Here is a 13,859-nt window from a genome sequence, read left to right as displayed (position 1 = left end):
AGCGCGCCGGTGCCGCGGGGTGGGGTGGGGGGGAGGCCGCGTACGGCGGTGCTGAGGAGAGTCGGGGCTGCGGTCGTCCCGGGTGGGCGAGCCCCGTGGTGGGAGTGGCGGCATCCCTAGGGAGCTCGGCATGATTTCGGGATGCTGCTCCCGAGCGCGGGGAGGGCAGGTGTTGAGGAGGAGCCTGACGTGTCTCTGCAGCCACCCATGGCCCTGCAGCCCTTTTCTTTCCAAGCCGAGGGAAGAGAGGAGCGGCGGGGGCTCTGCCGTGGGTGAGGGCTGTGTCCCAGGGTGGCAGCGCTGACCTCAACGCTCTGCCCGCGGCCTCTCCCCGCTCCCAGACTTCCTTCCTCTCAAGTGTGATGCCTGCGAGCAGATCTTCTGCACCGACCACATCACTTATGCCCAGCACGACTGCACCTCTGCCTACAAGAAGGTAAGTGCTGAGAGAAGGTCTAGTCCAGCCAGGGATCAGAGTAATTTGTGACTTCTTTGGTCACTTAGTCGTTCCCCTTGGGATGTGTGCTGGGTCTGAAGGTAGCTCTGAATCACTGCTGCGAGCTCCAGCCCACCCTCTGCCACTAGGTGAAGTGGTTTGAGTATTTCCCGGCCATACTGTTTTCCCTTCCCAGAGCCTCTGTCTGTGCCTACCACACCCACTGGGTTAGAAACAGCAACCTGTTTGGAGGGTGTGAACAGGATCTCAAACCACAGGTCATGCTGTGGAAGCCACAGCAGGCAGATCCTGAAAGGGAGAGAGATGGCTGCACAGCACTCAAGGTTGCCCAGCTGCGTGTTCCCAGCTCCCTCCTTTCATCTCTACAGGATGTCCAAGTCCCTGTGTGTCCCCTCTGCAACACCCCAGTCCCTGTGAGGCGGGGGGAGATGCCTGATGTCGTGGTGGGTGAGCACATCGACCGTGACTGCAAGTCCGACCCTGCACAGCGCAAGCGCAAGGTAGGAGCCTGGCACTCCTTCTCACTGCTGGGACCCTGCTGGATCCTGGGCGTGGGGTGGAAACAACACGCAACTCTGCCCTGCCTGGTGCTCTCTCTGTTTACACAGGCTGAGGGCAGGAAGGGTGGTTGACCTGGAGGTGTGTGCATCTGCAGGGCTTTGTGGTATGAGTCTAGGATTGAGGTAGCAGTGGAGAGGGGCTGGGCATTCATCTGGGATTTGAGGATAGGAAACTGCATGCTGCCATTAGGAAAATGCAATCAGCAATTAGTTTCTTCATCTTGCCAGGAGAGGAAATTGCTGCAAGGAGCTGGCCACACATGAGTCCAGCCCAGCAGCAGCTGGAGGTCTCTGGGCTGTTTGCACTTCCCTGGCAGGGCAGGCAGTCATCCCTGGATAAGGAAGTGTCTCTTCTGCTGTGATTATGTGATTTTGCAGACCCTTGTCTATGGAGACCAAAACAGTAGAGAATTACTGTTAAACTATTTAAAGAAAATGAGTGTTCAGAGGCAAACTCCAGAGCCCATAGAAGAGGCACTGTTGGGGAAAGCTGGTCAGTGCCCAGGGCCTGGTGTGGAGGGAAGGGACAGCCCCAGCCCTGCAGGCCATGTTCCTTTTCACCACAGCCATGTCATCTTGCAGATCTTCACTAACAAGTGCTTGAAGCCTGGCTGCAAGCAGAAGGAGATGATGAAGGTGATCTGTGACCAGTGCCACAAGAACTACTGCCTCAAGCACCGGCACCCCCTGGACCACGACTGCAGCGGGGCAGCACGTCCACTCTCCAAAGCAGGGTGAGGGCCAGGGGACAGATGGAGTGGCAGGGATGGGGCTGTGGTTGCCAGACAGGTGACAGGGAAGAAGCCCAGCTCCTCCTGGCCCATTGTCTGAGACTGCTGCGTTCTCACAGTTCCTGACTTGTGTGCTGGTGTGTCCTCCAGCAGTGTTAAGGTTTGTAGAGTCAGCACGGCTCTATACACATTCTCTTCCTCCTGTAGCAAAAGCCTCTGGTACTGCCTGCTGGGTGTTTTGCTCTTGCTTCTCTGCCCAGCCCCTTATTCTGTATCTGACAACTTATGCCTATCCTAGCCCAGTGTTTCAATGAGAGAAACAGGTTCTAGCTGAGCCACAACGTGGGTACTTTCAGCAACAAGAAGAGCAGGGAGCCAGGGAAGCATCTTGCTTATCCAGCTTCATCTCACTGGGTATTCAGTGCCAAGGGCTGGCTCATGATGTGAACAGTTGCTCACAGGCATCCTGTCTGTCTCAGGCATGCTGCAGTTGCAAGAGCCCAGGCATCCTCCTCCAAAACGGTCACCGCATTGAGCAGTGGAGCTGCCCAGCCAGCAGACAGCCCTTCTTCTCCAGCCCCTGCCAGGTGAGGTGGGCACGGCTAGGCTCAGCTTGGCTCCCTGTGGTATGCAGGAGCAGCAGCTCCCTGCTGCCTGTGCGTCAGCAGGGCTGTGTGCTCGTACCAGGGCTCCCTGCCTTGGCAGTAACCTAGCTTCTCTTCTGTCCTCAGAGGAGGCAGAGCAGCTGTGCTGCAGGCCCGCAGCACCTCCCCTCCAGCTGTCATGCTGCAGAACGGGCTGGTGAGTGGCCTGGCCTGGGCATTTGGGCTGGGTTTGGGTGGTTCTGTGCCCTGGGGAGCTCCTGCAGCAAATGCTTTTTAACCCATGCTCCGTAGGTGACCACGGTGCCACCCAGCAGGGCCTTCCCTGGCAAACAGGGATCCCAGATGCGTCAGAGTTTGCTCTGGTGCCTGTGAATGGCAGCTCTCGGCTGCGCTGTCTGCTTGGGTTACCCCAAAGGGACACAATGCACTGGCTTGTTTTCCCCAGATGTTGTCTTTCTGTTCTGCAAGCCAAGGGTGTAGGAGACTGGAAGCTGCTTCCTGCTGGTGTTCTTAGTATGGTCCCTGCGCTGGCAGGCAGGACTGTGTTTCTTTAGGCAGGGGGAGAGAAGTGGAGGTCTGTCCTGAGCAAGACTGTATCTGCCACATGTCCCTCAGGGTCACCTCCTGCCACCCCCAGCCAAGCTGGTGACAAGATGTTTTGTTTCAGAGTGAGGAAGAGGCTCTGCAACGAGCTCTGGAGATGTCCCTGGCAGAGTCAGCATGCAGCTCAGCACAGCCACCCAGGTATGGCCCGGGGACATGTGTTGCCATGCCCCAAGCCTGTGTGAAAGGTGCTGGGGGAAGCATCATGTGGCTCTGAGGATGACATTCCTCTCAGCGCGTGTTTCCACATGATGCCTCTGTGGCTGACAGGAAGAGTCCAGAGCAATCATGGAGCTCAGTTCAGCAAGCAAGCCCTCCAGGGCACGAGGCGGGGACAGTGACTGACAGCACAGAGTGGGACAAACCATGTTCTGAGCACTTGTGAGCTAATGAGCGTTGCTAGAATGTGACATTTGTGGTGTAGGGTGTTCACAGAGGACACCGAGGAGCCCATGTCCTCGGGCACATTGCCTGGTGCACTAAAAGCACCAGTCTCACAGACTGGAGTTAATGTGGTCCTCCTTGGCCCAGGGTGCTGGCTGCCAGCCTCTGCTGGGTCTTCTAGTCCCTCCCTAGCCCCTGGCTTGGCCAGGGTGATCCTCGGTTGTTCCCTGCCCGTAGCTGTCCTGAGGGTTGCAGTTACAGGAGATCCTGCTGCCCCAAAGGGCTCTGGGCGCTGTGCCCACGGGCTCGGGGGAGGCGGATGCACACAATGCACCACTGTCCTCAGCAGCACGCAGGAGGAGGAGGATCTGGCACTGGCGCAGGCGTTGTCAGCAAGCGAGGCGGAGTACCAGCAGTCACAGCGGCAGGTGAGTGGGGCTGGCTGCAGGCTCTGCACCGTGGTGGGGTTGATCCTAACCTGGCATATGTTGTGGAGGGGTTCTCCCTGGGTTCTGCTTCATCTGGGCCCTGCCTAGAGTAACTTTTCTCACCAGGAGGGCAGCCCAGCCTGAGGCAGTGGCAGCATCACTGCCGAATACACAGCCCTGGGGACTTGAGCACTGGCCCTTGCAGGCCAGAGGAAGAAGCCCATCTTCCCTTGCTCATCATATGCTGCTTCCCGTTCCAGGTGCAGGGTTCAAAGCCATCGAACTGCAGCATGTCGTAGGCAGGTGAAGCAGGGTGCGCCAGTGGACGTGGGATCCTACTTGTGACCTGAGGAGCGGCTCTGGCCTCCTTCATGAATGCCATGGGGTTCTGGCATGGACACTGATGACAAGAGCCCCTCGCTAGGGACAGCTCATCTCCCTGGGGGCTGTAGGCGAGCCACCAAGCACACACTGACACCTCAGCCCTAGTACCTGTATAAAATCAGTGCAGCAAGTAGCTGATGCTCCTAGAGAGGTGAAGACGGTATGGAAGGAGGCTGAGCACACACTGACCAAAGCAAGTGGCAGCCCGCAGCATGCACTTAGCCACAGCTGCTGTGGCTGTGTCCCAGCACTGCTGGAACTCTGGGGTGAGGGCAGAACCATCCTGGAGGGAAGTTCCATGTGGGGACATCTCTGCATGCTTGGATGTACAGCTGGGATACAGCTGCCTGCTGCAGTCATGGGGGCTGGATTTCATGCTCCTGGAAGGCTTTTGCCAGCCCCTCAGCAAAGATCAACTCTGGCTGGGACGGTCTCTTGCATGGGCATGGCACAGCTGAATGTGCAGCCTCCTGTCAGCGTGGAAGCAGCCCCTTCCCCGCTCCCCATGCGTTGGTGCCTCCCCTGCTGTCTGCATGCACAAGACCATCCTGGGCCTTACCCACCTTGGCTGGGTCCCAGCACCTCTCTGAGACTAAATGTGCTGCGTTTCCTTTCTGGTTTAATTTAACAGGGACCATTACCTGAAAAGTAACCTCAGCAATGACTACAGTAGTGTTGCTCTCATGGGAAGACTGCAGCTGCCTTCCTGCTGCTGGGTGCTCTCTGCTGCCCAAAACGATCCCAGGGCCCTGTTCTGATGCTGGGGCAGGAACGCTTCTGTCCTCGCACCTGTGCTGCAGGGAATTCCCTCCTGGTTAAGAGCAGCACAGAGCCCCTTCCTGTAACCACAGCCCTGAGCCTGGAGCCAGCCCTTCATGGCTGGTGTTTGGAGGCAGGAGCTGATGCATGCAGGGGTCACTTGTCCAGCTGGCCTCTTGCAGAGCTGGGTGGTGCTGCTTTCCCGCTGCTCTGTCATGCATCCCTGCTGGAACCACTCCTGCCTGTAGGGCTGTGCCTGGCTCTGCACAGGACTGTGCTGCCCTACAGCTGAGGGGGGTTTATCTACTGGCAGTGCCTCCCTGGGGTGGGTTCAGGCTGGGCCCTTGGAAGAAAGTAAAAGCAGAGCACAAGGTGCAGAGCACTTTCTGTTGCAGTCACTTGGTGTCCAGCCCATCTCTCTGGATGGGTGCATAAGGACATGCAAGGGGGGGCACATGGCATAAAGCAGGCACCAGCTATGCTGCTTTTTCCTTTGCCACTGGAGTGCAGCCCCTGCCATGCTCAGCCTTTTAGTGTGGGGATGGGGCAGATGCTGACACCCTGCTCTGCCCCTTGCCTACCCAAGCCCAAGGAGCAGTGCCCTGTGGCAGAGCTGCTGGTTGACACTAGGGCACAAGCGCTAACCCTCCCTGGAGCATTGCCCCCCAGGGGTACCCTGCAGCTAAGAGCACACAGGCACAGAGCTGGGAAGGACCTGGTTTAAGAAACTACACAACACCAAAACAAACAGGTACAAATGTACTGGAGTGTCCAATCCAGCCCCTGCAGCTCTGGGGCCATGCGAGGCACTGGCCTGCAGCCAGCAACGGGCTCCTGGCAGCGTGGGGGCCTGGGCCCGGGTCACGGTCACATCAGAGCCCCTGGCCATGCTCACGGCCCCTTCTTGCTGCCTGCAGGCTTCTCGGTGCTGCGCTCCTTGCTCTCGCCCTCATCCCCGGCCTGCTGCTGCAGCCACATGCCAGCATACACACCACCCTTCTGCAGCAGCTCCTCGTGCCTGCAGGCAGAGCAGAGGGGTGCGGGGTCCCAGGCTGGTTCCAGAGCCAAGGAGGGGGGTCCCCATGGGTATGCAGCACCAAGCGCTTCCCCTGTGCTCACCTCCCTCGCTCTGCAATGCGCCCATCCTTGAGCACCAGGATCTGGTCTGCACCCACCACGGTGGAGAGCCTGCAGAGAACAGCAGCGTGGTGGGGGGGGGGGTTGAGAGGGAAGAGGGCCCAGGAGGGGTTTACATGGTGCAAGGAGCCACAGTCATGGGGGCTGTCACCTCCTGAGCAGGAGGTCAGGTCCGTGCCCCTCTGGGGGAACAGGCCAGCCCAGAGAGCTCGGCACCTTCTGCATCAGCGCCTACCCCTCATCCCTACCTATGAGCAACAACAATGGTGGTGCGGTGGGCGCAGACCTTGGCCAGGGAGGCCTGGATGTTCCTCTCGGTCTCTGTGTCAAGCGCAGATGTGGCCTGCAGGAGAGGCAGGGTGTTGGGAGGGCACAGGCAGTGTGTGCAGCCACAGGGGCTGGGGTTGCTGCCATTACCTCATCCAGCAGGATGATGCGGGGACCTTTCAGGATGGTGCGTGCGATGGCCACGCGCTGCTTCTCTCCCCCACTCAGCTTCAGCCCCCGCTCCCCCACCTGGGTGCTGTATCCTGCAGGCACAAGGGCAGGAATGTGCTGTGCTGGTGCCCTCTGGGATGGGGCTGGGCACCAAGGCTGTACTGCATGGGGAGGTCCTGCTGCAGCCTCAGCCCATCCCTGCCCAGGAGAGACAGCCCTGCAGAGATGACAGCAGGGCAAGCAAAGGAAGGCACAGGGTCAGGCAGGTGTCCCCATGGGGGATGTCACCCAGGACACCTGTGAGGGCAGCAACCAGGTCACAGGGAGCCCCTGGACAGCATGGGCGGGGGGGACAAGGAGGGTACTGGGGGGCTCTCACCATCAGGGAAGGAAAGGATGCGGTCGTGGATGTCAGCGGCCCGGGCTGCCTCCTGCACCTCCTGGTCAGTGGCCAGGATCCGTCCGTAGCGGATGTTGTTGGCGATGGTGTCATTGAAGAGCACGGTGTCCTGGGGCACCACCCCGATGTGAGCACGCAGGGACGCCTGCTTCACCTGGGTGGGGGACAGGGAGGGCTCAGCCAGATGCACACATCCCCCAACGAGACCCTAACACCCACTCCCATCCCTCAGCCATAAGCCCCAACAGCCTGCTCCTCGTAGGGTGTTTGCTCCAGGCTCCCCCTGGACCACAGGCTCAGCGGCATCTCCACCCTGCTGTGGGAAGGCCCTGCCAGTGCCCCAGCCCTTCTCAGGGAACCCTGGCCAGTTTCCATCATTTCAGACTGGGGTCCCGCAGTCGCGCCATTCACCCCACTCATGGTACAGAGCAGCCTGCAAAGGGGCTGTGGGGGTTGCGTGCTCAGCCCTGCCCTGGGGAGATGCCAGTGCCTGCACTGAGCCGTGCTGCGAAGCCCATGGGAGCTAGTGTGTGTCCCCAGTCCCTGGAGGTGTTCCCCCCGCACCTGGGAGATGTCCTGCCCATCAATACGGATGCAACCACCCCGCACATCGTAGAAGCGGAAGAGCAGGCGGATGATGGTGCTCTTCCCTGAGCCTGAAGGTCCCACCTACACACAAAGGTAAAAGGCTTAGAGACACCAGAGACTCCTGGCTGCTGGAGGCCAGGGGCTGGGCAGGGAAGGGCTGGCCCCACTGGGGGTCTGTCCTTCCCACTCCTGTACTTCCCAGCCTCACTTCCCCATCCCACCCTCCAGCAGTTTCGACACCCAAGGTCCCCCTCTCACCAGGGCCAGGGTCTGCCCAGGCATCACAGAGAAGGAGACGTCCTGCAGGATTTCCTTCCTGGGAGAGGGAGATGGAGAGGGGGTCAGGGCCATCTCCACTGCCTCACATACCTGTGCCAGGCCCACAGCTCAGCTTGTGCCACCCTGTGCCCACCACCCCATACCCATCCACATAGCTGAAGTGCACGTTCTCAAACTCGATCCGCCCGGCCTCCAAGCGCAGGTCACCGGCATTCATCACGTCCTTCACCTACCGGAGGAGAGACATGGCCTCAGAGCCAGCCTGTCCCCAGGGCAGGACCATGGGGCCGTGGCAGGAAGTGGGGTCCAGGAAGGTGGCACCCACCTCCTGCACCTCATCAAAGAGCTCGAACATGTTCTCCATGTCCACAAAGGAGCTCTGGATCATCCTGGAAGGGAGTGAAGACTACAGGGAAGTGTTTGGGAAGCACACCTCAACCTAGGTGCGCACAGTGAGGGGGACGCCGGGCACCCCCACAGCTCTGAGCGTTACCTGTAGTAGGTCCCGAACCAGTTGAGTGGTGTGTAGAGCTGAATGATGTAGGTGCCAAAGAGGACAAAGTCCCCCACCTAGAAGGGACAGGGGAGAGGTGCCCATCACCACCAGCCCCGTGGCCCCACCCCAGGCAGGGGGCTTCCCAGGCTGGCACCAGCCTTACCTGCAGCTTGTTTTCAGTGACAAAGTAGGCACAGAGCAGGGATCCTGCCAGCAGCCCCAGGCCAATGACCAGGTTCTGGGTCTGGTTGAGGAGGCCCAGCGAAGCACTGACCTTCCATTCCGAGAGCTGGAAGAAACAAGGTCCTCCAGGATGCTGCCGCCTCCACACCAGACCCACGGTGACCTCTGTCCTCCCTGCAGGTACCCATGAGGCTCAGCTCCTTCCCTGCTGACTTCCCTACTGCTGCTGACACCACGCACCTGGTACTTGACGATGGCATCGTTGAAGCGGTTCACCTCGTAGCTCTCCGCATTATAGTACTTCACCTGCAGGACACAGAGCCGAGATCAGTGCCTGGAATCAGCCTTCCCAGTGCCAGTGCTCAGTGACACTCCCCCACCTATGGTACCGTCTCAAAATTGAGGAGGGAGTCCACAGCCCGGGACTTGGCCTCGTTGTCCCGTGTGTTCATGTCCCGCCGGTACTTGGTCCTCCACTCAGTGATGAAGATGGTCAGAGCTGTGGGCAGGAGGGGGCTGCGTTGGCAGGCACCCGCTGCCCCACAATGCACCTCAGCACCCCTGCACCCCAATCCCTCACTCACTCAGGTAGAGGCTCATACACACGAAGATGATGAGGCCAAACCAGGCACTGAAAACGGAGGTGAAGTAAATGATGCCGATGACAATGTCTGCAATGGTGGGGACGATGCTGAAGACGATGTAGCTGGGGGAAAGAAGGGGGATGGTGCATCAGCCTGAGCCTGGCCTGGTGGGGATGCCTGGCCACCTGCCACCTGCCACGGGCACGCTCTAACCTGAGCAGGCTGTTGATGCTGCTGGTGCCACGGTCCACACTGCGCAGGACCTCACCGGTGCGCCGGCCCAGGTGCCAGCGCAGGGACAGCCCATGCAGGTGGGCAAAGAGCTGGACCTGCACCTGCCGGTTGGTGAACTGCTGCACCCACACCCACAGGAAGGTGCGCAGGTTGCTCACGAAGCCAGTGGAGCCTGCGGGACACCACGGGGTGGTCAGCGGGGACCAGTGCCAGCACGGCAGGCAGCCAGCTCAGAAAACACAGCTGGGAAAGAGGGATTTGGGATAAGCGAGCCCCCTCCACCATCTCCAACCCAGGACCAGCCCTGATTGCTGCTTCCCAGAGAAAGCAGCAGTGGTGGGGGCATCCCCAATCGTTCCAGCCCCAGCACAATTAGCCCCATGCCACCTCTCCCCAGCATGCATCCTTCCCGGTGGTCCTTACCAGCACCTCCGCCCTGCAGGAACTTTAGCCCCACGTAGGTGCAGACAGTCCAGGCCAGGGTGTGCCAGGGAGCACCCTCCGTCAGCTCATTCACTGGGGAGAGGGTGGCAAGGATCAGGGTGGAAGGGCAGGGAGCATCACCAAGTGCCCCATGGGAACCAGCCCAGCACCCAGCAATGGTCCCTGGCCCTTGGAACCTGCTCCTGCCAGGTCCCTGTAGCCCCCCACATCACTTGCAACACCCCCCAGCACTTGGTGAGGCTGTGGGCAGCCTCACACACTGAGCCCTAGGCACCTCACCGATGTTCTTGTAGTAGATGGGAACAAAGACATTGATGGCTCGCTCCAGCCCCATGAGTGCCATGCAGAACAGCACCAGTCCCTGCAGCAGGTGATTGCCCCTCGGCCACATGTATGGCACCAGCAGCCGCAGCTTCTTCCGGAAATCCTTCCAGGTGGAGGAGGTTCTGCTGCCATCGGACAGGAGCGGCTAGAGGAGAGCAGAGCAAGGGATCACTGCCCTGGCACCTCAGCCCAGCTGGCAGCAGCCCTGGGGAACACCAGCCCCATTCTCCCAGGATCCCCCTTCAGGGCTGCATCCTGCTTGACAGTGGTCAGGGAGCTTGGGCAGCCCTAATCTTGCTCCTCCCAGGCCTGAAGGAAGGAGGGTGCTGATCGCAGACAGCCATATGTCCCCAGCTCCCCTCTGGACATGTCCCCAAACTGCTCCAGACCTGGGACTCACCTGGCTGTTCTCCACATCTCGTTCCTCCTCATTGACCAGCAGCATGTAGGGCTTGTGGGGCAGCCCGGGGGCTTTCATGCCCAGGATGAAGAGCATGAATGTGCATATGTAACGTAGCAGCCAGAAGCCAAACTGCACCTGGACAGAGAGTGGGGAGTCAGATGAATGTGAGCTGAGAGAAGCATGGAGCAGGGCACAGGGATAGGGTGAAGTGCAGCCAGGGAAGAGGGGACACCCCATGCAGCTCAATGGGACCCCCTGGCTGAGCACAGCACCTCAGGCAACACCCTGGCCATCTCCTTCCTCCCTGCTGCATCCAGCTCTGTGCCCTCCGGCTTTTCATGGCCCTACCCTGGGGGGAACAGTGGGGCAAAGGGCTGTGGGGAGGGCAGACACTCCTCACTCCTGCATCTGGGCCTGAGCCAGGCAGAGAGGGAGTTGAGCTGGATTGGGGCATGGAGAGATGTGCGATAGCTGGGCTCCAGGCTGAGACATGCAGCAGACGAGTGGGTGCAACCCAGGAGCATGCACACCCTTGGGCATGGCAGGGCACACACACCCCACCCCAGCACTCTGATGCTGCAGCCCCCTCTTCCTTTCCTCCAAGTGCCTGCCCCTCATCCCTGCCCACAGGCCCCCAGCCCACCTTCTGGTTGGTGTTCTCCAGCGCCCACCACCATAGTGGGCTCCTCCAGCAGACCAGGGTGAGGTTCTCAGCGGCAAAGGCCAGGGCCCAGAAAAGGAGGAGGATGGTGCCATGGCCCCGTATCCGGTCGTGTGCCAGCACCCGTGTGTGCTCCAGCTGCAGGAGGGCAATGGTGCAGCCCCAGCTGAGAGCCCAGAGGCAGGCATGCAGCAGCATGTACCCATAGAGCCGTCTTGGCCCCACCACTTGCCACAGCAGCCCCCCAAAGGGCTGCAGGGCCAGGAGCAGGGACAGCAGGACCTGGCCATAGTAGAGGAGGGAGCGGGGGATGTACTTGGGCTCCATGGCACGGCCGAAGCGGACGTAGCAGGCATACTGCAGGGCGCCCAGCAGCAGGCAGATGCTCAGCAGCACAGTTGGTACCAGTGTGAAGAAGAAGCAGGGCTGGAAGCCCTGCTGGACCCAGGCCTGGGCGATGGAGTTGTTGCCCTCACAGTAGCCCCCCAGCACTGCCATCCTGGCAGGTCACCAGCTGCAGAGAGAAAGAGGGGTGGGAGGAATGTCTCAGGATGAGCTGTTGGGTACTGCTGAAAGAAGGGACCCACAGCTAAACAGAGAGAACAGGGACATGGGGACAGGGGCAAGCACCGCTGCACATGGACAACCAGGGCACAGTGTATGCAGGGCCAGGTTTGTGCGGAGATGGATATGAGCACCACCAGAATCTGCCTGTGGGCCCTGGGAACGCCCGGGAGGGTGCAACTTTGCACTGTGCTCCCCAGAGCCACCGGGGCCCTGGGAGACGGACTCGGACAAGGAGGGCAGGGATAGGAAGGCAGCGAGGTGCTGGGACCAGGCTAGAGCGGGAGGGGGGGCAGCGCAGCGGCAGCCGGGTAACGGCAGAGGATGCGCGGGGAAACGCACGGGAGCTGCAGGGGCGAAGGCCGGGAACACGCACGGGGGGGACACACGTGCGGGGCGAGGGACGTGCCGGGGCGAGGCACGGCCGTGCCAGTGCTCTGCCCGCCCGGCATCGGCGCCGCTCAGCCCCGGGACAGGCGCTCCCGGAACGGCCGCGGCCCCGCCGCCCGCGCAGCCGCCGTTACCGGCCCCGCCGCCCTGCCCGCCGCGCCGCCCAGGCCCCCGCCCGCTCACCTGCCCCGGGCCCGCCGGCCTCGGCCCGCTCCGGGCTCCGCACCGCCGCCAGCCGCCACCAGCCGGGCTCCGGCCCCGCCCCGCTCCCCGCCCCGCTCCTGCGCGCCTAGCCCCGCTCCGGCGGCAGGGCTGCGCCCCCGCCCGCTCCCCTCGACCGCCTCCCGCGGTGCGCGTGTGTCCCTCCGGTCCCTGGTGCCCCGCCCGGGCTGCACGGACCTGCGCCGCACCCCCGGCACCGGGCCCCTGCAGAGCCGGGGCGGGGGGTGTCAGTGGTGCGGGGAGAACGGGAGCTCAGGGGGAGTCCCCGAAGCCGAGGCGCCCGGCGCCCTCTTATCGGTGCCGCCAGAGCGGCTCTGCGATGCCGAGATATCCCCCGCCGCCCCGGCAGGGCCCTTGCCGCCGCAGAGGTCAGACAGGACGGGGCGCTGCCCTCCCGGAGATAAATATAGCCGCTGCCCCCCCTCCCTGCACTGGCACGGCCGGCTCCCGGGAGCTGCCAGCCCAGCGGGAGCAGCACGCAGAGACCTCGGAGCCTCCGGCTGCTATCACAGGCACCCACTTGGGTCCCTCCCACCCACCCCGCCGTGTCCAGAGCGGCGCAGGGTGAAGGAGACTCGGAGGCGGGCAGGGATGATACACCCCATCTTTATTAGACGGCTATACAGCTGTACAGCAAGGGCGCGGGGGGTGCGGTACCGCGCGCTCCAGGGTCCCCCGCGCCCGCACGCCCCGGGAGGAGGTGGGGGGGGGCGGCTCGCCATGCACATAGGACACCGACGACACAAGCACAACATGCGGCAAGGACTCTGGCCGGCTTCCGCCCGGCCGCTCCCTCCTGCTAGGCCAGGGAGAAACCCTGACTTCCCCCCCGCCCCACTCCCTGGGCCCTGCCGGCCTTCAGGCGCTCAGCACAGAGACCCTGGTGCAGGGTCCTGCAGCCCCGGGAAGCTCAGCTCCAGGCAGTGGCAGCCTAGGGGGCAGAGGAAAGCTTGGGCTTTCAGTTTCCGTCTGCCGTGACAGTGCTAAGCCCCAGCTGCTCCTCTGTGGGAGGCCCTCAGCAGCACCCAGGTCCACAGACTCCCAACTCCACTCAGACCAGACCCCAGCAGCAAAGAGCAGGTTCCCCCCAAGCTCTGCTTAACACGCTCCACTTGGACTCCTACAGACATCAGAGCAGTTGCAGCTCCTGTCTGTGTCTCCCCATTGCAGCAGGGAGTTCAGCACCCCCAAAGAGCCTGTCCTATGAACACCCCAGCCCTGCTCATGCCCTGTGTACTTGGTACACATACCCTGGGGAGCCAACAGCTCACCAGCACCACCCTGCACAGGCTCAAAGGGCAGAGGGCGAAAATCCTGGCAGGGAAAAGAGAGGTGGCCCTGGACTCCAGGAAGGGCAGGGAAGAACCTGCAGTGCCCTCAGAGGGCATGGCAAAAGCAACCAGCCCTTGCGCAAGGCAAGGAGAAAAGGGAGGGAAGGGAAAGCAAAGCCTAGCAAGGGTTAGTTGGGATGCAGATCCTCACAAGCTCCCACTGGAAGAGAGGGGAACCAAAACGATGGTGGGAAAGGCTTGCCCAAGGCCATGTGGCCCAGCCAGCATCCTGATCCCCCCTTAGCCATACCAAGGCCAGGCTGGGCTTTG

General features: G+C 61.6%; 2 protein-coding genes across 3 annotated transcripts; one reads left to right on the top strand and one right to left on the bottom strand.

Annotated features, from left to right (window-relative positions):
- The first annotated feature begins 49 nt into the window (after nt 1-49).
- ZFAND2B (zinc finger AN1-type containing 2B) lies at nt 50-4,804 on the top strand. Of its 2 annotated transcripts, none has more exons than XM_057430028.1 (8): nt 50-436; nt 826-957; nt 1,600-1,751; nt 2,228-2,335; nt 2,480-2,549; nt 3,021-3,097; nt 3,690-3,768; nt 4,029-4,804. In XM_057430028.1, exons 2-8 carry the CDS (start codon nt 886-888, stop codon nt 4,065-4,067), a joined length of 597 nt encoding a protein of 198 aa, XP_057286011.1. In that variant the 5' UTR covers nt 50-436; nt 826-885; the 3' UTR covers nt 4,068-4,804. The 2 variants fall into 2 exon arrangements, with proteins under 2 accessions (XP_057286011.1, XP_057286010.1); XM_057430027.1 differs by having other exon boundaries at nt 3,687-3,768.
- Nucleotides 4,805-5,616: 812 nt separating this feature from the next.
- ABCB6 (ATP binding cassette subfamily B member 6 (Langereis blood group)) lies at nt 5,617-12,292 on the bottom strand. Its single transcript, XM_057430008.1, has 20 exons — nt 12,220-12,292; nt 11,065-11,596; nt 10,419-10,556; nt 9,974-10,163; nt 9,674-9,766; nt 9,230-9,422; nt 9,017-9,138; nt 8,822-8,931; nt 8,673-8,738; nt 8,413-8,538; nt 8,247-8,323; nt 8,079-8,142; nt 7,897-7,982; nt 7,733-7,790; nt 7,451-7,555; nt 6,866-7,040; nt 6,466-6,578; nt 6,297-6,391; nt 6,031-6,099; nt 5,617-5,929 (listed from the first exon to the last, which is right to left on the bottom strand). Exons 2-20 carry the CDS (start codon nt 11,578-11,580, stop codon nt 5,803-5,805), a joined length of 2,523 nt encoding a protein of 840 aa, XP_057285991.1. The 5' UTR covers nt 11,581-11,596; nt 12,220-12,292; the 3' UTR covers nt 5,617-5,802.
- Nucleotides 12,293-13,859: the final 1,567 nt, after the last annotated feature.

The sequence above is a fragment of the Pezoporus wallicus genome, unplaced genomic scaffold (genome assembly GCF_028554395.1).
Source record: "Pezoporus wallicus isolate ANWC-B61680 ecotype Strahan unplaced genomic scaffold, APGP_CSIRO_Pwel_v1 contig_5261, whole genome shotgun sequence".
NCBI classification, from domain to species: domain Eukaryota; kingdom Metazoa; phylum Chordata; class Aves; order Psittaciformes; family Psittacidae; genus Pezoporus; species Pezoporus wallicus.
The sequence above is the reverse complement of the archived record's forward strand: the minus strand, read 5'-3'. Positions and strand labels throughout refer to the sequence as shown.

Bases quoted from the DNA above. Each gene is read 5' to 3' on its own strand.
- ZFAND2B (XM_057430027.1), top strand. From the start codon at position 886: ATGCCTGATGTCGTGGTGGGTGAGCACATCGACCGTGACTGCAAGTCC. The intron at 3,098-3,686 runs GTATGGCCCGGG...CACTGTCCTCAG, and splicing joins AGCTCAGCACAGCCACCCAG to CAGCACGCAGGAGGAGGAGG. The intron at 3,769-4,028 runs GTGAGTGGGGCT...TTCCCGTTCCAG, and splicing joins ACCAGCAGTCACAGCGGCAG to GTGCAGGGTTCAAAGCCATC.
- ABCB6 (XM_057430008.1), bottom strand. From the start codon at position 11,580: ATGGCAGTGCTGGGGGGCTACTGTGAGGGCAACAACTCCATCGCCCAG. The intron at 8,143-8,246 runs GTAACGCTCAGA...ACTCCCTTCCAG, and splicing joins TGGTTCGGGACCTACTACAG to GATGATCCAGAGCTCCTTTG. The intron at 6,392-6,465 runs GTAATGGCAGCA...CCTCTCCTGCAG, and splicing joins GCATCATCCTGCTGGATGAG to GCCACATCTGCGCTTGACAC.